Genomic DNA, 27,172 nt, shown 5'->3' with positions numbered 1-27,172 from the left:
AGCTCAATCATTAATAGCTTTTGATGTAAACTGAGAGAGGGATGGCTCTTTCTTCCTTTGAACACTTAGAGGCCATTGTGGGGTTATTAATTAGCCTGATTTTAATATTGTTGTGTCTCGGAACAGGAAGGCCAGAGGAGAGAGAAAGAGATGGGGAACAGCTGGTCAGTGGAGCAGTCAGAGCACCTATGACATTGATCAATTAAGTTTGCCATCTTATGTGGGTGTGGTTAGTTGCAGCCCAAAATAATTTCAGTAGTAACATCAAAGATTACTGATCATGTTTCACCCTAATAGATATAATAATATTGACAAATTTGAAATATTGAGGGACTTTTCAAAATGAGACACAGACACAAAGCGAGCACATGCTGCTGGAAAAATGTCGTTCATAGACATGCTCAACACAGGATTGCCACAAACCTTCAGTTGGTAAACAATGCCACATTCCCAAAGTGCAAGACAGCAAAGTGCAATAAAATGAGATGAGCCTGTAATGAGCCTCTTTAAAGCAGGAACTGTCTTCTTCATCTTTGTCACCAGTGCCTGGTGCATGGTAGCCTCTGAAAAAATTGTTCATTGAATGAAGCACAGTGGAGCAAGGGAGAGTGATTTTGCTCGGGAGGAAAACCAATACCACTCAAGAAGATGGAAAGATATAGATGGGGGCTTTCTAAGGCAGATTATTAAACTGGCAAGATGGAACTCTGGAGAGATGGAGTTCTTTCCAGAAAGTAGAAGATAAAGCCTCAAAGTAATTAAAATAGGGAATATCAATTAAGTTGTAGATTTTATTGGCAATTTGTTATCTTAGCAAAACCAAGTGAACTGCTGTTCTGGAATTAATTTTGCCCTAAAAGGAATAATTAATTGATAAGGAGAAATAAGACCCTTAAAGAGTGTCAATATGGATTCAGAATGTATATGACAAAGAAAGGAAACACTGAACAGAATTTGATGTGCTGATGGCCTCATTCGTTCATCGGTTTCCTGCTTCAGTAAACATTTAAGAGCGTGCCATGCATTTTCAAACTTTAGGGCAACAGGCTAAAAATATCAAGGAGAAAAAGGTTTACTGAGGGTATAGAAGTTTTTATGATCTTATTTTTATTGAACATTAAAACATGTATGTTCATTCTAGAAATTTTAGAAGATGAAGTGCAAAAACAAAATGAAAATCACCTCACATCTCAGTACCCAGAAATAGCCACTATTTACATTTTAAAAGATTGCTTCCGGTCTTCTTTTCTATGCATTTTTATATAGTTGTTTGAGATAATATTATGTTTAAAGTGTTGTATCCTACTTTATTCACTAATATCATAAGTCTTCTCTTATTCTTAGTTCCTCAGGGATGTTATTTTTCGCTAGTTGCATTTTATTGGGGTACCACTTTTGTAAAAAACTATTTCCCAATTTTTGAAAATTGTGACAAAGAAAAGTCAAATTTGTGTTGAATTTATGGAAGGAAATCTTTAAGAATCTGGAGGCTTATTACTAACAAGCTTCTGAGAAGAAAGCCAAGTGAAGTGTTATAATGCCTTCTGTCCAACAAGCTACTTATGTGTAAGTGATGTTACAGAATAAAGTCAGTGTGGTCAAAAATAGACAGTCAGTTATCAGAAGGTTGATAAGTAACATTTATCCTATGAAAAATATAGCTATGAATTTAAATCAACAGTTTTCTACCACGAATATCTTAATGGATAAAATTTTCTTTACCACATATATATATGGTGTCAAGGTGACAAGGCAAATAACCTTGTAAACTTTCTGTATTACAGGAACAGCTTTGCCCTTCTTAGCAAGCAATTTTATACAGAAACTCAACTTTATGATGAGTTTCTGTAAGTTTTAGTTTTTATAATAACTGATACGTAAATATTTAGTTACCTTTAACTTATCTCTCCAGATAGAATGGCTAGCAGACTCTTTTATCTTCTCAAAACATTTGTGTTTACAGTTCCCATGTTCTTTTCAAGGTTCTTGCTTCTAACTGTCAGTTTAGGCTTGTAGCCTCTTACTTCAGTTGCATTTTCTGGCCAAGACGCAATTAAGGAATATGGAGCTGATAATTATTTCCATAGTCATTTCCAATTTTTCTACTGCCGTACGTAAGACTTTGAGGAACACCTTTATGCATAACACCTTTCTACATTTGATTCATATAAGTGGAATCACTGAGTCAAATGGTATTAATGTTTCTAAGCTTCTTGGAATGCACGGCCTGAAACTTTCTCAAAAGGTTGTAGCCATTTACACTCGCCATTTACACTCGTAATACTTCAAAGTGCCAGTCTAACCATGTCCTTCCCAGCATGGAGTATTATTTTTACTTTTGCTATTGTAACAAGGAAAATTAAACCATCTCATTGTTATTATTTGTGTATTTTTTATTTCCAGTGACCACAAATGTTTTCTTTTAAATATTTGCTGGGTGTTTTTCTTCTTTTTTTAGTAATGTGAAAACAAAACGAAGTTAACCAAACCCAACTCTTCCAAACCTTTCTGATATAATACACACTTTTTTGTGTGTTATGTTGAGGGGCTCTAGTTGATAACAGCCTCCTGGTTACATAAATACTGTACAGTTTATTTTTTGGCTAAATAAGCCTTATCCCTTTATTCATCGTTAGTGGATCTATTATCTACCCATTAAATTAAATTTTATTCTCTATACGAACTCCTGTTTCTTCACATTTTTTTATATATGCAGAGCCCTACATTACAGTCGTTCTCTTAATAAAAGGCTATTCAGTTATTAATAGAAAAGATTGCTTCCTGCCTCTTGGATGAGGAAGACTCATGTATACCATAGATATAGTCAGTTTACATTCACAGTTTTCTGTGAGACATTGACTTTTTCCCCCCATAAATATGGAGTACTTAGAATGTTCAAAACCTTTCTCTGGGTAACAGAATGCACAGAAGTATAAGGCATGATCCCTGTTCATTGCCCAAGCTGGCATGACTCTGGACATGCAACAGACCTCATGATGTGATAGAAGTCCTTGCCTGTGAGAGTGAAGGAGATGGTACCAGGCCTAGTTGTGGCCAGTCAGTGGTGGAACACTTACATTATTCTAAGTCCTTTCTGTCTTTAGAACCCAAATGACAACCATGTTATTTTATTTTCTCTTATTGCTAGTGGTATAGTTTATTAATGCCAACACATATCCATTTTGCTTTTTAAGGTTACTTTAGATATCTTAGGTTGGAATGACTGAAGGCTTATACATTCAAATTTATACATAAAACACACACACATACATATATCTTATTGTTGCCTGTTATCTTTCTACCTGTCGTGTAAGAAATCCTTTGAAAAAAGCCTATGTCAGCTTCACAAAAGACCTTACTGTGTTTTGGGGAAATAAAATTGGGAAATAATAAAACAGTTAATAAATGTTACAAGACTCTGTACACCAACTTAAATGAGATTAAGGTCAAACGTATGGTACCTTATATAGGTAGGAAGAGCAGTATTAATTAGAATAATTATGGAGAGTTGTTTGCAGAGTGGAAAAAAACATTGTTCTAGGAAGGAATTTTGTAATACTTAGGTAAAGTGAAATGTAGGGCTAAGATATTCCAGATAGTGTAGCAGCATAAACAAAGGTATGAAAGACTGGCTTGTTTGCGAGTCAGTGAAGGCATTGTTCTCTGAGAATCTACTCCAGAGTTGGTTTTTTTGTTTGTTTGTTTGTTTTTTTTTTTTTTGGTTTTTGAGACAGGGTCTTACTTTGTCACCCAGGCTGGAGTGCAGTGGTGTGAACATGGCTCACTGCTGCCACAACCTCCTGGGCTCAAGTGATTCTGCTGCCTCAGCCCCCCAAGCAGCTGGGACTATAGGCACACACCACCATACCCGGCTAATTTTTGTATTTTTGGTAGATACAAGGTTTCGCCATGTTGTCCAGGCTGTTCTCAACTATTGAGCTCAAGCCATCTGCCCATCTCGGCTTCCTAAAGTGCTGGGATTACAAGAATGAGCCACCGCGCCCGGCCACTCCAGATTTTTAAAAGGGAAATCTGATTCAGTGCCACTGCGGTGAACTAGGTGCCTTAAATTATAGAATGAGAAATTTACATTGCATTTGATTGGCAATGGGAAAAACATTGTGAAATCTTCAGAAGAGAGAGATAATGAAGTCCGTGTTCTGTGTTTTGGAATAGGAATTTGGTGGGTGGGTTTAAGGACAGTTAGAGAGGGGAGAGATTATTTTGTTTTGAGGTAATTGACATGGTGAGGGTCTTAGGATAGCAAAGTGGGAAGGAAAAGGGAACATGACTCCAGAGGTTTTTCTTACCAAGGCAGAATTTCCTGAATGTAATCACAGACTGGACAGATTTTAAAGAAAAAGGAAGAGCTATACGTCTTCAAAATTTGAAGGCGTGATGACACAGAGAATGGTGATACCATTGAAGAAAAGAGGAAACTGCAAACTGAGTGGAGCAACAGGGAATAGATATGAACAGGGAATAGATATGAATTTGATTGATTTATATACTTAGGGGTTTATTTATAATTTGTCTTCTTACAAAAATTTATTTTTGGTGGCTCATATGAATGTATGTGCTTCCATACCATAAGCATATATTTCTCATTAATCCTTTCAGAAACCCTGTAAAAGATATTTGTATCTCCATTGTGCAGATGAGGCTCAGAGAAAATAGGTAATTTTCTCACATTGCAAAGCAGGGATTTACATGTACTTTTAACTCCTAAACCAGTGATTTAGCCCCTGAGCTATACTTTCTTCCTGAGAGGTGACAGTGGCATTTTGAAGAGGAAATACTCTAAAGCCATTTGAAAAGGGGAACCGAAGAAAGAGCATGATAAAAATATTACTTGCATTTTTATTACACTTTATAACAAGAAGTACAGGGGGCAGAGAAAGGTTCCTGACTTTTACTGAGCAAGTATATATCCTAGATATATCTCCTCTTTGGAGCTTTTGAGATACACTATCTCATTTAGTTTTGCAACAGCCCTAGGAATAGGTATCATTACTGTTCCCTTTAAAAATGAAAAAAAAAAAAAACAAAAAACAAAAAACAAATGAAGCTTAGGAAAGTTAAGGTTACTTGCCCAGGCTTACTAGGAGACTCTATAGTGATGAAGAGGAAGGGCTTTAGGGTCAAATGGATTTGAATTCTACTTCTTAGGACTTTGGTTTCCTTATTTATAAAATGGGATTGAAATAATGATATCACAGTTGAAGGTAATTTTATAAGAATTTATGTTATTTATTGCAAACATAGGGTAAGCACCTAATAAATGATAACCATTATTACTGTTGTTTTACAGCAAAGTCATAAATACAGCCCATCAATTTTTCTTCTCTATCCACTAGTTTTTCCATTGTACAGCAGTACTCTCCTGAAAGACAGTGAGTGAAGCCAAGAATTTGGAAGAAATCACAGATAGAGAAATCTTGAAAAGAAGATAGATAGATTTAATACTCAGTCATTAAAAAAAAAGTGCACATGACTTTAAGAAATCAAACAATGTAATATAGTATTGAAAAGTAAGTCTCCAACCACTCTTGGTATCAATCCCGTAATTTTACTTCCTAGAGACAATTAACAGTGTAGTTTTTATGTTTGCTTCTGTAAATATTTTTGCATATACGAACATACACATAAAAATGCCCATTTTTGCACATTGAGAGCATAATAGGCACAATGTTCTGTTCTTTGATGCTATTACCTTTTATGTAATTAACCTGGAGTTTTTCTTTCTCCTGTAGAGCAATAGACAGATTGTGAATGAAAACTTGCACTATGGAGAGTTATGTTAGTGTTTTAATAAGACAGGAACCCAGACATAAATGTGGGAAGTTTAACATCAGCATCTCGTGGCCTTTAAGTCAAATTGGACAGCCATTCAAAACTTTATAAATGCTAACTGCTTCTCCTGACTTCAGAAGCAAACAAAAAATCATTATTCAAATGGGAAATTAAGATGATCATCAGAAGTACAGAAAGAATGTCCTTGTTTAAAGCCGGCACATCTAAGGGAGTGTCTGGGACCTGGTTTCTTAATTCAGGATGGAGCCTGCTGCTACTCTTTAAAAGAAATGTTCACATCCTTACTTCCTGACTTCCTTCTATAACACAGTCCGCTTCACAACACTATGACTTTATATGTCAGAGTGGGTTAGGAGGAGCTGAATCTTAAAAATTTAAAAAGATGCCAAAGTCTAGAAACCACTCTAACGGGAAAATTAGACCCTGCTTGCTTTTGGGAAAATTTGTTTTCCAGTCAGACACTTGTCAAGGTTAAAGAGATTCACGGGCCCTTGGTTTGAATTGGGAGCAGTTGGGAGCCCTTAAGCTGAATGAGTAGACTGGAAGTCCCACTTAGAATGGGCCTTTATATTTTTGTTCTTGGTCAGGGAAGGGATATGCACTCGGGGAGAAAAAGACCTGGATTCTAGTTGGTGTTTTTCTCCTAGCTGACTAGGGAATTCAGGACAAGTTACTAAGAGCTTTCTAGTCCTTAGTTTTCTCATTCGGAAAATGAAAATTTAAAATTAGAGATTCTATTCCTAAGGCATCATATATTTTATTTTCTTAATAAAAGTAAAATTGTTAATAAAAAGTGTGTGTGTGTGTGTGTGTGTGTATATATATTATATATATATTATATATTATATATATATTATATATATATATTTTATATATATATATATATTCCCTTAAAGAATACTCGTAAGAAAAAGGTAAAGTTAAAACTACCCAAATAATTTAATTCCTGGTTGCCCAGTAACCATTAAATTTCTCTGCAGTCAGGCAAGAACCACATTCCCGCCTTGAGACAAGATTTAGGCCTTTCCAAACTTACCCTCAGGCTCTGTTCCAAGTTTATTTGTAAGTTAGTTGCTTACAACTTGGAATAAAATGTGTTGTAAATGGTGGTTAGGTCCCTTAGTCACAGAATCTTAGTTAACCCTTAGAGTGCCTGATACACTGCACCATGTAAACAGAAAGCAGCTGTATGTTTCTATGGGAAAAAAAAACTTCTGTAGGAAAAATGGTAGAAACTCGTACTGCAGGTGTTGATTATTCAGCAAGCTTCTCTAGATAAGGAGGCCTGGGAACTTCATCATTATTGGTCTGGTTACATTCCTGGTCACTCCCTCATCCCATTGACTGGTCAGTTTCCCTCCCTGTGGTCCTTGTGCAAGGGTTTCTGCCTCACCCCATACCCTCTGCTTCTTGCCCTATATCATGGTTCTTCTGAGGGTACTACTGCCCGTTCACCCTTGTGCTAATTAGGATTGCGCACACACTGGGCAAGGAAAGACATTTCTTCTGTAGCAGAGAAGCAGGGAAGGCCATCAGAAGCTTTGAGTGTCAGAAAGATTTGGTCTTGAATGCAGGCCCTGGGATGCAACCGTAGGGAAGTTACCAAACATCTATGAGCCTCATCTTATCTTTAACGAAGCTGATAATACAGAACTCAGGGCCTTGTAAGAACTCAATGGTATCAGGTACATGCGACATTTGCCCTTGAGTGCTCACTGAACGTTGGTGTTCCTTCTGTCATCGGCCCATCACTTCCATTTTTCTCTTTGGCTCTACAAGGAATACGTGGATACAAAAAGAGCCGAAGTAAGAGTCACCTATGTCTTAGGAAAAAAGGGCTACTTTAGGTTTATCCTCGAGTAGTTTTGTCCAGGATTCTGAGGAGAATAAAAGGTGGGTCAGATCCAGTGTGTTGAAAAGAAAGCTGAGGTGAGAAGTAAGAGAAACAGAGAGGCAGAGAAAGGGGGAATGAGTTCTGCTTGCTTTGAAATAGGAGGCAATCCAAAAGACAAAGAATCTCTGGTCATTGTCACTGAAAGGAGAAAGAAGGAAAACTCACTCCTGTGACTTCAGGGCCATCCATGAGGTGGGCAGAGGAACTCGGAGTCTGCCCGATTCTTGGATTGAACCCTCAAATTGGTAAAGCTTTATGTCAAGCAACTCCCAAATGCAACATAGTTTTGAGGTGATAAAGAAGAGTCTTCAAGGCTGGGCACAATTGCTCACGCCTGTAATCTCAGCACTTTGGGAGGCCAAGGCAGCCAGATCACTTGAGGTCAGGAGTTCGAGACCAACCTGACCAGCATGGTGAAACCCCATCTCTACTAAAAATATGAAAATTAGCTGGGTGTGGTGGTGTGCACCTGTAATCCCAGCTACTTGGGAGGCTGGGGCACAAGAATCACTTGAACCCAGGAGGCAGAGGCTGCAGTGAGCCAAGATCACGCCACTGCATTCCAGCCTGGGCGAGAGAGCAAGGCTCTGGCTCAAAAAATAAAAAAAAGAAAACAAAAGAATATTTTCCCGGGAGTACTGGTAATATTGTTTCTAGATTCAAATGTATTGTCCAGATACACAGAGGGTAAACAGGAACCCTTCAGGTATCCTTTATTAAAAGCACCTTAGTCTATGTCAGAGGGCCGGGCAGTCCATTATCTAATGAAAAGCTCCTACCATTGATTTATCATAACTGCAGCTGCCAAGTGATTGTTTTAAAAAAAGAATGATTTACATATTAGTGTCTTCAGCAGGATCTCATCATTAGTATCTAATCTCCAGAAAAGTTAACACATAACAGTGAAAACATTCTCTGTCCCATGCTTCTGCATGCATGGGCAATTTGAGTCATACCACCTGTTCCCCTCTTCTGTTATATTAGAGTATACAAAAAGCAGAGATACGCATAGTTTACTATGGTCCTAGATCCTTAAATATCTTGAATTGTGTTCTATCTTGGACTAATTATTCATGCATAAAGATGGAACAGATTCTCTTCTTGCACCTCTCAAACAGCAACAACAAAAGCCAAACAATGTATCTTTCCTAATGAGGTGAAAGCATGTGTACAAGCCTAAGGCAGAAATGTTGCGAAAAAGTGTTTTGCAAGAAGGTCAATTTGCTTTTCCCATGGTAACTAAGGTTAGATTTCTACTGTGGTTCATTTTGGCAGCCTTTCTATTCATGATGATGATTAGAGGGCGTGGATATTGGGCGTGTATTGATGTTGGGGACCTGAGAAATGGAAAGAGGCAGATGGAAGCTGCAAATCATTTTCAATAAGAACCTAAAATTTTTACTGTTAGATAAAGGGTAGATAGGAATCTTAATTTGACTTTCAAAACATGTGATTAGTTGCAGTTACCAAAACTATTTTTTTAAATAACATTTATCTTAAGAGCTATAAACAGAGGATATTTTGCACTACAGATGAAGTTATGAACATCTCGTTAACTCTAAAGAGTTAATGAAAAACTAGTTAATTATATGTGTTCATTTATAGGTTGACACGTGAATTTCCAGAGAAGTAACTTGTATGCTTTAAAATTCCAATCCTTATTTTACATCTGGGCAGAATCAGACTTGTGAACATCCTATTGAAAACAAACGGCTAAACACTTTGTGGACTTTGTCTAGAAGAGTGCCTTACCCATATAAGCCCTCTATTATAAAATTGTTTTAAACATTAAATTAGCTGTCAAGCTGTTCTGCATCAGTGGCACCACCTGGTAGCAAGGATGGAGAACTCTGCCACCCAAGACCTCTTTACTGCTAACTTCATTTCTCCACCCCAAGGAGGAATGCAGGGGTGGACAATGCTCCCTATTTAGTCCTTCTGCATTTTGTTGCTTGCAGTTCGATTAACATGTCAGTTAGAGATGACTTTGGTTGCAGTTAATAAAATATCTGACCAATTGTATCTTAAACACATAGGAGTTGATATTTTTTGTATAACAAGAAATCTGGAGGCAGGTAGCTGAGAGCTATGGAAGAGTTCTGTGATGCCATCAGAGACCTGGGCCACGGTTTATTCTGCTGTACCATTTTTAATGAGTGACTTTTGTCCTGATGTTTCCAAGATGACTGCTGCTTCTCAGGCAGGAAGAAAGAGAAAGGACATTCACCCTCAGAGTCTCTTTGTCTTTCCGTTTGGGGAGGGAAATCCTTTCTTGCAGATATCTTCTCAAGCATTGGCCAAAACTGTCCACACAGTTTCCTCTGGCTGGATTAGGGAATTGAGATCCTCCAGCCTTTGTAGTAGAGAAAGACCAAGGAGAAAGAATTTGGGAAGGGGTGTTGAGTGAACCAACATACGGTTATCTGCCACAATTAAATACAGCGGATTCACCTTCTAATAAGCATTCTTTTTAGACCATGTATTTGCTTTCTCCCTTTGTCCCAATTCCTTTATTCCTTAGGAAAGTCTTGATATCTGAGCTCCAGCTCAGGTTGTAAGGAGTAAGCAAAAATAATAATTCTAGTGATTCACCCATAGAAGTGGAAAATTATATTATTTGAAGAAAAATTAGATGTAAAGTTAATGTCATCAACAGCTTAAACCTGGTAAAAGCAAGGAAGTTCCTTTCATAATCTAATTTTATTCCAAATACATTTATTGAGCACCATCATTTATTGCCCTAGATGCCAAGGATAAGTGAGCACAACATCATCTCTTCAGAAGTCTGCATTTTTCTCATCCATTTTCCCTCAAGTATAAGAGTGAAAAATAAAGCTATTTCTAATTAGTCATATCAATCATTTCTATCAGTATTGCTATAGATTTTATTTTTATTGTATATTGGGTATTTAAACTAACTTTAAGTCTTTGTGGGCTTAGAAATTGCTGTTTCATAAATAACATGGCTTATATAGGAAATTTTTCAATGCCATTAACCTTAAAAATGTTCACTGGAATACTGCTTATATCATCTTGGAAACTACCTTTGCGGTTGACATATAAACTGCACGATGGTCTATTTTCATTATATGTTTGTGTATCTACATAAGCATGCTCATGATAATGATTGTCTACTTGATCAAACTTTAGTCAGACTCCTGAACCTTCTCCCAGGCCCACCTGTGCACTTCTTTGTAGAATCCAGCTGTAGCGAGAATCCTGCTATATCAGTTTAGCAGGAACCACCTCCCTCTTATATATCTGATCATTTTCCATATCTGATCAGGTTCATTCAGAGTTGAGCCCAGTTCTATACTGAGGTCTCTTTCCCACTATTGCAATATTCCTGAATAAAATCTGTTTTTACCACTTTACTGTCCATCTCTGGTTTTTCTTTGACAGTCACATAACCAGAGTTTTGTATGTGTATATTGCTTGACACATCACAAATACCCGGGATATGTATACTGATTTTTTACAGGGTGAATAATCTTTTTGTTTTCTCCAATATTTTAGAAACCTGAATCTTTAACCCCTGAGCTTAGTACACAGTTGGGCATATAATAGGTGCTTAAGTAAGTGTCAATTGATGATTTTAAATGCAGAAGTAGTTGTCACTTAATGAAATATAGTCAGGAGACTCATTATGGATTTTGGCCTGTCTTCCTATCTAAAAACAGATGTGTTTATACTGCAACAGTAAGTGTATTAAGGCAATGTTTTTGGCAGCACAATCATTTAGTTTGAATGCATTAGTAAGAGGTGGAGTCCAAAGAATTAATAGCTGGAAAGTTTTGGGAAAACCCAGTAACAACTGTTTCCATAGAGTAATTTGAGTGACAGCCAGGTAATAGCTACTTATTTAGAGGGACTCCACGGTCAGAGCCTTGACAAGAACCTGAAAAAGAGTGTAACTGAAGGGTAAATGTAAAGCTTTTGGGAGAATAAGGGAGTGGTCAGGCTGAGGCAAAGATCTGAAAAGAAATGCCTCCTGGGGCCAAGCTGGTAATTTGAATGACTGAAGGTGACTGGGTGGGAACTGGGGCAACCTGAAAAGCTTCTGTTAGGGCTAACAGAGCCTCCGTTGCAGCTGACTGTTCTATGAGAATGTGGGTCTCTTAATGTCAGGTCTTCAGGTTCTTCCAGAGAAGCAAGATAACGGTAAATCACCAGATTTTTAACTAATGGCATATCATTCAACAATTTCAAAAACCAGTATGTGAGCCCAAACCGACCAACCAATCAAACACACACACACACACACAAAGAGTCTGCAGACTAAATTCAACCAGTTTGTGACCTCTGCTCTGTGGTTACCAGAGAAGTAATTGAAATGGAGTTTTGGGAGAAAGATCATATGTTGAAATCTTGGGAGATAAGGGCAGATAAATAAGTAAGCCGAGACTGTACGGCCAAGGTAGAAAAGGTAGCACTTAGGAAAATTGAGTTAAGACTTTTTAAAACAGGAAAGGGCAAAAGATAAGGTTAAAGCAGATGAGGAAATTTACTGTTATTTATTTTCATCATTAAAATACGTTTTCCACAAATATTTCAGCTGTGTGAGAGAGTGATAAATTCAAAATAGGTAATGTCAACCATATTATGAAGAGTATGTTTTTACAATCCAAAAAAGCTAAGGCACAACATTAAAAAAAAACAAAAACCTGTGAATGTGGCTTTACAATGGTATAAAAATTAAGTCACATCTGATCATTTTTAGTGTCTTTTATAACAAAGAGGAAAATTTAATTAAACTGGCTCTGCCCTGGAGAATCTGGGATGTGTGTTCACTTATGAAGAGAGACTGTTAAGATTGGTTAATTAATGAGGTTGAGAATAGAGTTGAAGTAGATTGGGGTAAATTTGTACGTTTGTGTCATTCTGAGAGTTCTGTAAGTAGTTGAGTTACCCATGTTGTGACTGAGAAAAACGGGAGAGCAGCGACTGAAGGTTCTGAGCCAAAGAAAGAATAGTATTGTTTATTCCAGCAGCCAGAGTAGCCTGTGTGACTGTAAGTCACTTGTCAAGAGGGGGACTGCAAGGAAATTGATTTGATTTGGAGTAGTTGTAACTGCAGCATGAAGAAGATGATACATAAGGATGATAATTGAGGACCAATTTAATGGCTGCATACCTTGCTGAAGTTGAAGTTCCTTCTGGAGATAAAGGTGGCAAATAAGAAAGTGCTTAGGTAGAAGAGCTTTTTTAAATGAGTTAACAGAAAACAACAGATTAAATATGGAATTGAGGAGTAGGAAATGAAGTTAAGGATTTACTTTCTTTCAGGATGTGGCGCTGGTACGTAATCCCTCTGTTTCCAGTGCCTTCTCCCACTTCCAAATTTCACTGCTCCTCATGCGCCCTGGTGTGTGGTGCAGCTTCGCGATTAAGCCTCCAGCCTTCTGTCAGGGTGAAGCAGCAGGTGGCTGAGATGCTTGGCTCCAAGTGGGGGAGGTGTTTAGAGCTCTAAAGACTTTCAACCAGTCCTTGTATTTTCAGCCACATTACAGTCTTCAGAGGAACCTGGAGCCTTTCATTTCTGAGACTTCTTGGCTACATAAATTGGCATGCTTCTTGTTAGTTCCTCCCACTCCCTGCCCCAATCTCCTTGTCTCCCCAACAGCATTAATGGAGCTTGGGACTTCTCTGGTCTCCTAAGTTGCTTACCAGCAGGTCATTTTCTAAGTCACCAAAATACTGGAGCTCTGATCTGTTCTCGTCTCCTCTCCTGTTTTGTTAATTTTCTTTTGGGTACATGCCATTTTTTATTCCTTTTCTATCATCCTAGTAGAGTTTCAGGGATAAAGAGAGACAGATGAGTCTGCTCCATCTGCTGTGTTTAACTAGAAGTCCCAACACCCAAAATCCTTCACACGACGTGCAGGGTTCTGCAGTGGGCCTCCCCCTGCCTACCTGTCAGGCCTTATCTGTGCCCACTCTTCCTCCTTCCTCTCGGAGATTTCAGCAATGTTGGCCTTCTAAGGATTCTTAAAGCCCCACATTCTTCTCTGCTTCACTTCAGAGCTTTTTTTAAAAAAAATTATTATAATTTTTTTTTACATGTGCTGACCTGTTACCCTGCTGTGTTCTTACCTGGCAAGCTCCCATCATCCTTCAAGTCTTTGCTTCAATGTCACCTTCTCCAAGAAGCCTCTGACCTATGTTTCCCTGTGTATACAGTCTCATCACTTCCTGTGTGTTTCCTTCACCATTTTACCACAGTACATATGAATATTTGTTTGTTTGTTTGTTTGTTTGAGATGGAGGTTTGCTCTTGTTGCCCAGGCTAGAGTGCAACGGTGCAGTCTCGGCTCACTGCAGCCTCCACCTCCCAGGTTCAAGTGATTCTCCTGCCTCAGCCTCCCAAGTAGTAGCTGGGATTACAGGTGCCTGCGGCCACACCCAGCAAATTTTTTGTATTTTTAGTAGAGACGGGATTTCGCCATGTTGGCCAGGCTGCTCTCGAACTCCTGACCTCAGGTGATCTGCCTGCCTTGGCCTCCCAAAGGCTGGGATTACAGGCGTGAGCCACTGCACCTGGCCTACATATGAATATTTGATTATTATCCATCTCCTTCTCTACACTGCAAACTCAATAAAGGCAGAGATTTATTTTGGTTACCAGTGTGTTCCATGTACTTGGCATGGTTCTTGGCTTATAGTACATGCTCAATAAATATTGAAAGGATAGATGAAAGGATTATGGATAGATGAATGTGTTTTTAAAAAGTTATAAAACAGTTCTGCCTAAAGAGTCTTTTTAAATCATTAGTATTATTTCAAATACATATTTAAATACACATATATGTTAGAAATAGATAAAATATGTATTTAAATATGTCATTTGTACTATTATAAATGTATTTAAAATGATATATATTATATATTAAAATAATACTAATGATTTTTAAAAGATTAGGCAAAACTGCTTTGTAGCTTTTTAGAAGGCATTCATTTATCCTTATGGATCCATAATTATTATGGATTGTATATTTTATATATAATGAAAGTTACGGGAATTAGAGCTCCGATCCTTCCGCTCTTGAAGCTTGATGTAAAGGAACATGGCACAGCGGTGCCTATATGAGTCAGCCCTCCATTATCTGGGGGAGACTTCAGGCCCCAGAAATGGTACTTAAGATACACAGTTCTCCCCCAAAAAACTTTATATCAGCCGTTTGTTACAGAAACTAATTTCTCAACAAACCTTTTACCAGAGCAGCTAACAATGAGCAAAACTAATTTGAATTTCAACTCTGCCATTATTACAGTGTTGCTAAGAAGTAGTGAGATTCTGCTGAGGAAGGGCAAGCAAGAGGAGGGAGCCAGAAATGCCTTAAACAGTCCACAGCCAGGATTTTGTGCTATCTTTTATTTCACAGTTGAACTTCTCAATATTTTTTGGTTCATAACCTTTTTCTCTTTTCCTCAATTCTGAGTCTTCCACATTTGTCCCATAGTAGGTACTTTATTGCTTCTCTCCTTTTTTTTTTTTTTTTTTTTTTCCTCCCTGAGATGGAGTCTTGCTCTGTCACCGAGGCTGGAGTGCAGTGGTGCGATCTCAGCTCAGTACAACCTCCACCTCCTGGGTTCAAGCAATTATCCTGCTTCAGCCTCCTGAGTAGCTAGGATTACACGTGTGCACCACCACGCCCGGCTAAATTTTTTGTATTTTTAGTAGAGACGGGGTTTCACCATATTGGCCAGGCTGGTCTCGAACTTCTGACCTCATGATCCACCCGCCTCGGCCTTCAAAAGTGCTGGGATTATAGGCATGAGGCACCGTACCTGGCCCTCTCCTTTATTTCTTAGAAGAATTTCAGAAAGTCATTGGTGACAAATAAGTAAAACCATTTCACATCTGGAAACATAACTTGATATAATTATAAATTCATAGACTGTACTTTCTGTACTCCATCCAAATATAAATGCATAATTCCTGTTTATCTGTGTGTAGGTTTATTTTCCCCCCCATTTATGTAAAGCTCTATGTTGATGATGAGGTTTTTACGAGTTTAGATTTTAAGAGGCCTCAAATATATCTAAAAAAATTACAGACCAAGTATGATGTGTTAGTGTTCCTCTTCTCTCAGCTAATTCTTTAAAGATATGTTCCAGAATTCCTGGTCTGTTCTTGAAGAGCTCCCAATAATTCTAGACTTCTGAAGCCTGGATATTTTGGCTTAATTTGCTTTCAAGACAGACTTGATTTAAATTACTCAATTTATCTCAAGTCTCATTAAGATCCATGGTTCTTGTCTGTTCTAGTGAGTTTGAGCTGGCAAGAATAATACTTGTCATGTGAAAAGTCCGTTAGAATCCTTTGGGGGAGTGAGACTGGAAAATTGGAGACATATTATTATATTTTAAAATATGCCACCTTTCTATAATAGGAGTATGTGGGGAGACTGCCTTGTTTTGGCTTCTTGGGAAAATTTGGAAAATTAGTAAAATAGGCAGGCAGTAGTAGTTTAATGCATATTGTATGCCAAACACTGAATTTAGAACAATACTCCCCCAAAAGCATATGTGCTCTAAATTTTATTTTTCACTTATCACCTGGGAGATTTGGATTAAATTTCTTCTGGGAAATAGAGTTGGTATGAAGAAACAAAGACCACTATACCAATTTATCTGTTGGAATAATCATTAGCCATACAGCTCTTTCTACTCAGAAAGTTAATGAGGTCATTATTATTCTTTCTAGCTAATAGATAGGCATATTGAAACCTTAGGCCTTTCCAAAAAGTCTCCACAAGTCATTGGAAAGATAGACTAAAACACTCCTTGTTTTAAATTCTAGACCTCAGTTCAGTCAGAGATAGTAGGATTTTTATAGCATTATTAAAAGACAGAAACCAGCTATAAAATTGAAATGAAGGGACTTAATGTTTTCTTTCTGTAATATCTTTGGAATGCTTCCATGGCTTTAAAATGCTGATGTGTTTCTCGCTATTTTTTCAAAAGCATGTAACATGTAGATTTGTGACGCAAACTTGATCAGTTGTTCCTCTTTTCTGGTGAATTTTGACACCTGCTACTTTTACACAGAGTAAAAGTGAAAGTCATAAAACAGAAATACTTACCAAAGTCAAGAAAAATGCATAGAGTAAACAAAGGGGCAAGAGAAGCCTATTACTTGTTTCATGTTTCAAAATAAAAGATGAATGGGCTATCACTTCAGTAGTTGGAAATTCAACTTGAGAAGGTAGGTGGTTTGATGTTTGCCCTTGTTCCTTACATTTCTAGATTTCTCTATTTATAGGCTAGAACCAGCCCTAGATCAAATAATACAAGTTATGAAGAGAAATGTACAGTTCAGCATTTTTACCCTTCTGAAGTGCGCTTTCTCCCAGCTGCCATGGAAACATGGCGTAACTGGTTTCTTGGATAGTCTCACTCCTCTTGAGTTCCGGCTGAGAGAGCTAGTGAGCTCATTACAACTTGGATCAGAGTCCTGGAAAGTCAGCTCCCAGGGAAAGTGGAGGCCAGTCTCTCATGGGGCACGGGAATGGGGGGCTTCAGCTTTATTAAACTGCATACATACTTTCACTACACAGTCATCCCAACCTTTAGCTCAGGACAGTGTCACATTGTTCACAGCTGTATTGCATCTTGAGGTTTCTGTGTGCATCCTACACACTTTCATAAGGCAGGGACTTATCTCTTCCAGCTGTAAGCCAGAGGGAGTGGTGCTGCAGACGCCTAGCAACACATGCGGACTCAAACAACACAGGCAGTTAACTCTCTTGAGTAGTAGACTTTTAGGGCCCCAGAACTCCGTCGCAGTTCACTGACAGTTACCAGATGTACATCTGTATGGCTTCGGTAGCACTGTGATGGAAACTAAACATTTTCCCTGCTACTTTCTTCTGGTATGCCTGAATCACTGTTTGAGAATGGATTGGACTTTGGTGCATAGAAAACTGGTGGCAGAAGTCTTATTCACTGCAGTGGATTGGGGTAAGCTGAAAAGATGTCAGGGAGGATTAACTAGAGGCAGAATGTGTCATAGTTAGAAGTATTTAGAAGGAAGGAGAGTTTGAACTGCTTTAGGGAAACTGAGAGCACTGCTAGAGCAGGAACCTTCCAGATGCTTGTCTCTGATACTGTTCCACACTAATATTCATGCCCTGAAAGAATCAGATCATTCTTGCCTCTCCCACTTGGATCTCTAGCTACTGGAATTTGCCAATTCTTGATATGAACTCTAAGATTTGGATGGATCTTGTGACCTCATCGAGACCATTTGTTCTGAATGCTGGATAGAACCAGGAAAATAGGAAAAGAGGGTAGAATTAGGGTCATAAGAGAGGAATTGTTCTATGAAAGAAGAAAGATGATAGGAAACTAGGCACATGAGTTAAGAGGCAATGGAGAAGGAGGATTAGAAAGGGAAGAAAGAAGAGAAACTTTGTACCAGTATCTTCTACAAGATGTTTGGCTGGCACAGAACTAACACTCAATACTTTTGTGTAAGTAAAGGAATGAAAGAAAATTTGGGAGTAGATGCTTATCCCTTGGAAACTGCTACAGGCTGGTGTTAACGGGAAAGCGATCTGTATTTGACCAAAAGTGCATTTCCACGTCTCTACATTGCTTTTTATAAAGAGCCAAAGGGACTCAATTATGAGTGTGTGTAAGGGAACTCCACACTAGCAAGTATAGGAGAAATTCGATGGTACTGGTGAAGGATGTTGTACCAATCTGGAGGGGAGGACAGGAATTGGTTTCTCACGGATTAATGCCACAAGACAACTCATACCATGAGTTGGCTGAGACCACTTTAAAAAGTAAGCAATGATGACTGGGCAAAAGAGGCAAAGGAAGAACCACATCTTTTAGGGGAGAGAGAAAGAAGGACATTTAAGGGACCCAACTAGATCAAGTTCTACTCACCAAAGGACAGTCTCCAGGCAAACGTTAATTATCTTCAAGAAGCAATCGGTATATATAGCGTTTCAAGATACTCCAACATGCTTTAAATTTATTGAATACCTTTTATTGGCGTTCATCATAAACAAGAGACTCACAGATATATCCCAGAGGGGAGATTTTGGTGTAATTGACTATAGTAGTTATTAAATAATCTATTAATAAAAGCCCACAAAATGGAAGATAGAAAAAAGACAACACAGGTTGGTATACAGAATTTATACTTGAAGTTTAACAACACAGAACAAGAAACTTTCTTAAAATATGCATTTAAATCATTTCCAAATGAATCACCAGAGGCTCTTAGTAAAACATTGATTCTGTTTCACAGATCTGGGTAGGGCCTGAGATTCTGCATTTCTCATAAGCTCCAAGCAGATACTGATGCTATTCTTCCTCAAATCACACTTTAACTAACAAGGACCCACATAGGTTCTCTGTAATAGGTGTTGGTAGTCATCCATGGTTAGATGTAGGTGAGGACTGCCCTCTTAACCACCTCTCAGCTGCCAGGTTATAATGAAAGCAAGTCTCAGAACAAGTTCTGTCACTTATGAGCATTTATTAGCCAGTGGGTACAAAACAATCTTACAGCCTGTGCCAGAGACACAGTGAAGTCACAGTTCTGTCTTTTGGGGTGCTGGGTGTGAGAGGCTCACAGTCTGCAGAGACCACAGTCCTCTATTAGAGTGGTTCTCAAAGTGTGGTCCCTGGACCAGCAGCATCAGCATCACCTGGAAACTTGCTAGAAATTCAGATTCCCAGGCCCTCCCCAGACGTACTGAATTAGAAAATCTGGAGGTGGGGCCTGGGAAATCTGCATCTTTAAACGATCCACTCCAGGTGATTCTGATGTTTGCTCAAGTTTGAGAACCATTGTTCTAGCAGCAGGATTCCCTCAACTGTCTAATTGAATTCTGACAACTAAGAATCCAGTGAACCACAGCTGGACATTTTGGAATTCAGCCTAGGGCACCATTTCTAAAGATGGAGAATGTACTGGATTCTTCTTAAACTCAATGTCAAGGCAGGGAATGTTTCTAAATGTTTTTCAACAATCCTAATATTTTACAAACCACTAATATCACTAACACAAGCCTGTCTAACATTAATTAGGATAATTAATGAAACCCCTGGTATAATAAGAGCTAAATATAACTGAATCATTTACAGTGGCTGCTTCTGGCTTGAGGCTTTTTGATTAATTTCTAGCCAACCACCCTTGGAGTTCATTCCTGATTAAGACAACTGACCACCTCTACAATGTAGCTTAAGCTAACACACACATACATCATAGCATACTGTTCATGTGAGTGTTTTTAAAGACTCTTAAAATTTACCTTTTGAGGGCATAATTTAAACACTACAACATGTTTCCATTTTAAGTGTACATGTTGGGTTTTGGCAAATACATACATACACTCGTGCAACCACCGTGCCAGTCAAGATATAACATTTCGACCACCTAGAAAACACCCTTGTGTACCTTCGAGGTCAGTTACCTACTCCCACCACACCCCAGGCTACCATCTGGCATAGTAGCTGAGTTTTGCCTGTTCTAGAAGTTGATATAAATGAAATCAAACAGTATGTACTGTTTTGTGCCTGGCTTCTTTTACCAGCTTAATGTTTTTCAGATCAGTTCACATTGTTGCATTATCAGTAGTTAGTTCCTTTTTATTGCACAGTAGTATCCCGTTGAATGACTTTACCACAATTTGTTTATCCATTACCTTATTGGTTGATTTCCAGTTTTTGACTATTATGAATAAAGCTACTATGGACATTCATGTACACATCTTTTGTGCACATACATTTTTATTTATTCTGTACAAATATCGGGGGAAAGAATATTTGGGTCATAATATACATGTATGTTTAGTTTCATAAAAAACTGCCTCACTGGTTTCTCAAAGTTGATGTACATTCCCAACAAGCAGTGTCTGAGAATTCCAGTCGCTCCATATCCTCACCAACATTTGGTATTCCAGTCTTTTAAACAAAATTGTATGCTGAATAGTTTAAATTATACACATCATTTTCTTTCCCCTAGTTTAAATTCAGGCTTTTACGTTTGGTCTCTGCAATGGCCATAAAGCTGAAAATGTTGACCCAAGTGACTTGGATATGGATTGAATTATTGCCCTTTCCTAACACCTTGTTAGAATTGGTTTCGTAGGTGCCATCTGATTATGGCAGTTAGTCATGTATGTCAGTGTACTTTTTCTTTCTTTCTTTCTCTCGTTCATTGATTCATTCAGTTGGCCAGGTGGCCCATGACCTGTATTAAAACAGCTTTTTCAGAGAGGAGTTGCATATTAAGTTGCTGGGAAAAATGACAGAAGTAGGTGACAGAGTTCTTGTGTTCAAGGAGCTTTTTGGAGCTGGGTTCCTGAAATAAATGTAGCCCAGTATCTATCAAGGCTTGTGCAGACTTGAGTAAGAACATCATCTAAATATAGCTTCCTGCTAGGTGACGTGAGTCAGGGCTTGATAGACCGGTGACTGCAGAAACCACAGTAACATATATTGTTGTTATTCTGTGCTGAACATTAGGATGATTGTACCTTAGAATATAGAGCCAAATGTTTATTTTAATCCTAATTATATTTTTAAATACATATCACACACATAGACACATATGTTGGATAAAAAATACCCAAAATGTTAACAATGCCTATTTGAAAGATTTATATAAACATTTTTTTGTAGAGATGGGATCTCACTATGTTGCCCAAGCTAGTCTCAATCTCCTGGCCTCAAGCACTCCTCCCACCTTGGCCATTCAAAGTGTTGGGATTATAGGCATGAGCCACTGAGTCCAGCCAATTGTGCCTGTTTTTGAGTTTATGGGCTTGTGGATGATTTCTTTGATTATATATATATATATATATATATATATATATATGTATGTATGTATGTATATATATATATATGTATGTATGTATAAAATGTCTAAGTTACCCAAAGTGAGCATGTGTAACTTCTACAGTCAGAAAAAATGTTATATTGCCACTTGATTGTTTAAGGTCTTAGAGCTATTTAAATAATGTATTGCTTGTTCTCTTTGATCTTGTGCAGCAAAAATTCACTACAGTAGATCCAGATTACTTTCCAGAAAAAAATAATGCCTGTCCATCTCTTTCCTCTTGGAAACAGGACTACATGAATGCCCTTCAGGCTATACCACTGTAGTCTTCACAGAACTTAGCCTTCCTGATTGTCAAAGGGCAAAAGGAATTATTTTTTCTTTTCCCACATTAACAGAATTTTCACCTCCGAAAGCTTGGTGCATACACACAATATTTCTTCTAGGCTATTTTTGTGGTGGTTGTAGTTATTGGCAAATCACTGTGGGGGGTGGGGGGTTGTCTGTGTTTTCTGATGGAATAACAAATGATCTTTGTTTTCCCCCTTTTCAGCTGACCTGAATAATGTCAGGTTCTCAGCTTATAGGACTGCCATGAAACTCCGAAGACTGCAGAAGGCTCTTTGCTGTAAGTATTGGCCAGTACTTGAAGATCTTGATACTATGTCTTTGCTTAGAATAAAAAGTAGGTTGGGTACATTTTTACTTAGAGAGGGGAGAAATAGCTGTCACAATTCCTGTTACAACATAGAATTCATTCTTTAATGTATCCTTGGCCTAGAGTTTGCCTAGAATGTTTTGTTTTATTTTTAGAATCATTCCTGTCACCATTCCTCAGCTACTGATGTTGAATTAGGATATTGATGATTTTTATTTTCCAACTACTGGCATTGGCATCCATAATTACCTTTGTGAAACTTGCACTGTCTCTCCTTGTTCTACCTTTGTTTTTTTTTTCTTTTTACAAAATGTACTTAGTATTAGAAGACTGTGACTATCTGATCCAAACCAAAGTTCATAGACGTGTGTGGTTTATTAGCTTGAATGCCAATGTGAAGATGAATGATGTGGTAGAGGAAAAATGACAGAATTGCTTTCCTCCTTTTTTATCATACATGTGTGGAAAAATCCTGAAGTGTTACACAGCTCTATCATGTCATCAGATAGTTTATGTATAACTCTACTATTGTCCGAGGGTCTGTATGCATTGATGACATGCCCATGAAACAGGCACAGTTTCCTTTTTTTTTTTTTTTTTTTTTTGAGTTGGAGTCTTGCTGTATTGCCCAGGCTGGAGTGCAGTGGAGTGGCGCAATGTGGGCTCACTGCAACCTCCACCTCCCGGGTTCAAGCGATTCTCCTGCCTCAGCCTCCCAAGTAGCTGGGATTACAGGCATGCACCACCATGCCTGGCTAATTTTTGTATTTTTTAGTAGAGACGAGGTTTCACCATGTTGGTCAGGCTGGTCTCAAAATCCTGACCTCAGGTGATTCACCTGCCTCAGCCTCCCAAAGTGCTGGGATTACAGGCATGAGCCATTGCGCCCGGCCCAACAGGCACAGTTTCTACTCTGATGGAACTTACAGTCTAACAAGGGATAACCAGGATGTTCATAAAATTTGTAGACTTAAGCAAATATATGTATAATGTGTTAAGAATGTCTACAGTTGGTTAAAAAAGAAAAGTGATCTTGTCTCTATTTCCAAGACCATTTATTTCAATGTCATATATTTAGTTGTGCAACAGTGGGATAATGGGGCACTATGTGAACAGCTAACTGTGTGGAATGAGATTCAGAGAATGTTTGTTTGAAGAGGTGATGTCTAAGCTAGGTAAGTCTAGAAGAGTAAGCAGCTCTCCCTCTAGGAAAAGTGTTTTAGTCAGAAAGAAGAGCATGTACCGAAGGGCCCAGAGAAAGCATGACACATTCAGGAACTGAAAATATGTCAGTATGGCTAAAGCACAGAATTCCAGGGGAAAGATCTGTTGTGAAATAATAGGCTGGAGAGAGAAGCAGGAAGCAGATTGTGCAAGGTTTTTAAAACCCAAGTTAAGGAATTTAGAGGTCAGGAGATTTGGCCTGGGAGTGATATAATTAGATTGTCGCTTAGAAAGATGATTCTTGCTGTGGAACAGAGTATGGATTGGTGTGCTGTGGGAGTGACAGGAGAGAAACCTGTTGCAGTAATCTAAACCAGCAATGTTGTGACTTGAATTAGCAGAGTAGTAATGGAGATAAGTGGAGAGAATTTAGAAATATTCAGGAAGTGGATTTGACAGGCCTCGATGATTCATTTGATGTGGTGCAGGGGTGTCCAATCTTTTGGCTTCTCCGGGCCACATTGGAAGAAGAAGAATTGTCTTGGGCCACGCATAAAATACACTAACACTAGCGGTAGCTGATGAGCTAAAAAAAAAAAGAATATCGCAAAAAAAAAAAAAAATCTCATAATGTTTTAGGAAAGTTTACTCATTCATTTGGGTCTCATTCAAAGCCATCCTGGGCCGCATGTAGCCCACGGGCCACAGGTTGGACAAGCTTGATGTGGTGTGGTGGGTGAAAGGGAGTCAAGGAAGACACTTAGGTGCTTGGCTTGGAATATCAGGTGAATGGGGACTTGTCTGGTAAGGTTAGACACGGAGCTGTGGTGCTCAGGAGAAATATACAAAAAATATTTAGGGATCATGAGCCTGTAGGTGCTGCTTGTAACCGTGGAGAGGATTGGATAGCTCCAGGAAAGTGTAGAGTGAGAAGGGAAGTTATTTAGGACACAGGATAAGCAACCTACAGAAGGGACTGCAAAGGAATGGCCAGCAGGAAAGAAGGAAAATTCCAAGAGGTTATGATGCCACATACTCCATGGGAAGAAAGAAAGAACCCATCACCAGGGTCAGATGTTGCTGGGATGTCAGGATAAAGTTGTGGAAAGTGCCCATTGGATTTAGCAACAGGAAGGTCCCTAGTAATTTTGGTGAGATTTTAGAGGCACAGTGGAAGTGGTGTGGTGAGTTCAAAAGTGAACCAAAAGTGGGGAATTAGAGATGGTAGGAATGATTCTTGGAGAAATTTACTTATGAAGGGGAGAAAAGTGGGGTGGTAGCTAGTTGGAGGGGGCTGAGGAGTTAATGGAAATGTATGTACAGTCAAGTGTTGCTTAACAATGGGGATACGTTCTAAGAAATGTGTTGTTAGGCAATTTTGTTGTTGTGTCAATATAAGAGTGCACTACACAAACCTAGATGGTATAGCCTAGTACACACCTACACACCTAGGCTGTATGGGATAGCCTGTTGCTCCTAGGCTATACACCTGTACAGCATGTGACTGTTCTGAATACTGTAGGCAGTTGTAACACAATAGTAAGTATTGTATATCTAAACATAATTAAACATAGAAAAGATACAGTAAAAATATAGTATAATCTCATGGGCTCGCTGTCATATAGGCAGTCCATTGTTGACTGAGATGTCATTATGTGGCACAATATGTGTATATAAATATGTGTGTGTGTATATATGTGTGTATGTGTGTGTATATATATGTACAGTTGATCCTTGAACAACATGGGTTTGAACTGCTTGGGTCAACTTAAGTGGATTTTTTTCAATCAAGTGCAGGCCAAAAATACAGTATTCCTGGGAATGTATTTATATCAGTATGAGAAGACAGGGTGAGATTACAATTATTGGCCCAAGAGGAGATGATAAATAACGTGAGTTCTCAGAGAATATGGGCAGGTAATCCAGAGCCCAAGGGAGGGAAGAGATACCTCTCTTCCACTGTAATGGGTGGGGTTGAGGGAAGGATCTGGGCAGGTCCACGTAACTAAGAAACCAGGTAGCAGCAAGGTGAGGGATGTCTTACTATAAAGGCTTCCGTTTTTTTGTATGGAGAGGAGAGTCCCTGCAATGCAGTTAACAGCAGGAGATGATGAAATTGGGCTTATCTTTGTGGAGAATAAGAGAGATGGCAGAGTTGAAAACCAGCTCTGTGAACCCAGAGGCGGCTGAGTGTTTCACGGTAGCACCAGTCTGCAGGGGTGTGGTATTCCCCAGGCACACTTAGCAGTTAGGAGCCAGATGCTTCTGTCCTGGGGTAGGCAGAGAACAGCTGGGCAAGAGAAGTGAGGATTTGGGCAAAAGAGTGATTAAAATGATACTGACAAGTACCTGTTGGGTAGGAGAAGCTGTGAATGCATATGGAAACTGGTAATTAGGAGGTAGAGGGATGAAAAGGCTAACTCTTCAGGGAGGTGGGGGAAGAAGTAGTAAAGGAACTGAAGGTCGAGAAGTTGTGGTTAGAGAGAATCATAGATGAACATTATTTTGAAGGTGGAACAGTTTCAGGTGATCAGATCTAGGGTATGGCTATTTGAGTAGGTGGCAGAGGTAGAGTGGATGTGAATTTCCATAGAGGTGAAACAGCAGGTTAAGGAACTGAGAGGCTAGAGTGATGCATGAGTCCCCCATGCCAGTGTTGAAATCATGCAGAATTGTAGCGAAAACTGGCCAAAAGAGAAGGACCACGAACCCTGGCTGCCAGGTCTTCAGAAATAAAGTGGTTCGACCAGAGGATCTGCAGAGGCTAGCAATAAGATAGTCAAGGAGTCACCTGGCATATGGTTCTTACACGGAGATAAAGAAGAAATGCCTTAGAAGTGGAATTATTTGGAAAGAGAGACTAGGCCTTTTCCCTTCATCTTGGTATCCCCAATGCTTAGCACAAAACCTGGCACACAGCAGGGTTCAATATGTTTTCATGAAATGAATGCATGAATGAAAGTAAACCAAGGCTTCCATTTCCTTATAGCCTGAAGTTAGCATTTTTCAGCTATATAGCTGCCAAGTTTAACTGGCGTTTAAAGGGCTTTCCAGGTCGAGGATTTCCTTAGGACCTGTTAATGCATCACAGCTGGGAAAAAGTAGTTTGGGATGGGATTGAGTCAGGGGGCTGAATAGAGAAAGTTGTCTTGCCTCTTTCTCTTCTCCTGCCCCTGCCCCTGCTCCATCCCAGAGCTACTGTTTCCCTTTAATAAAGGAGTAATTAGGCACTGGGTTATTATGAAGTGCTATAGAATATTCCTGTGAGATCCTAAAAGTTCAAAAGATAACCAGTTGTTCCAGTTTATACTATGAAAAAAAAAAAAAAAAAACAGAAATAGACCAGATGGAAAACCTCATAACGACTGTTCCTTTCTATAATGTCCATTTTCACCCTGGATTTAGGCACTGTTCGATTTTCCTGTTCAAAAAATAATTCCATTCACATATGTGTTTTATTGTCTGTCATTTCAACTTATAATTTCCAATAAACATTGGGAAAATGGGAGAATTTAATAATATACAAAACTTTGTCCATTTGAGGTGATAACCTTGTAATAAAGGTAACTCTGAATGTAGAATCATTTCTTTAAATTTTCACTTTTAGATCAATTTGAAATTCTCTGCATTTCCTGTCTGAGCTTGGCTTTTCTAATATGTGAAAAAAATTCAAGTATGCCAAAATTGAGGTGTATTTCTCTAAATTAAGTATGTAATTCTCATTAATGCTAGGAGGGTGCCATATATAGTAAGACTATAGAATGAAGAGTTCACCCAATCCTTTTATTGAAAATATGTGTGGTCACATTACTTGCTTTCAATATATGATTTAAGAATT

The 27,172-nt window shown here is 38.6% G+C and overlaps 1 protein-coding gene across 15 annotated transcripts in view; it reads left to right on the top strand.

Moving 5' to 3' along the window:
• Nucleotides 1-27,172, top strand: part of DMD (dystrophin) — a 2,157,177-nt gene that overhangs the window by 2,024,521 nt on the left and 105,484 nt on the right. For all 15 annotated transcript variants that reach the window (XM_077988314.1, XM_077988313.1, XM_028842274.2 and 12 more), the window contains one exon: nt 22,066-22,140. In XM_077988314.1, the coding sequence (XP_077844440.1) occupies nt 22,066-22,140 (75 nt within the window). The remainder of the gene's footprint in view (nt 1-22,065; nt 22,141-27,172) is intronic.

Source organism: Macaca mulatta, chromosome X (assembly GCF_049350105.2).
Source record: "Macaca mulatta isolate MMU2019108-1 chromosome X, T2T-MMU8v2.0, whole genome shotgun sequence".
NCBI lineage: Eukaryota > Metazoa > Chordata > Mammalia > Primates > Cercopithecidae > Macaca > Macaca mulatta.
Note: the sequence above shows the minus strand (reverse complement) of the source record. Positions and strands in the feature narration are given on the sequence as shown.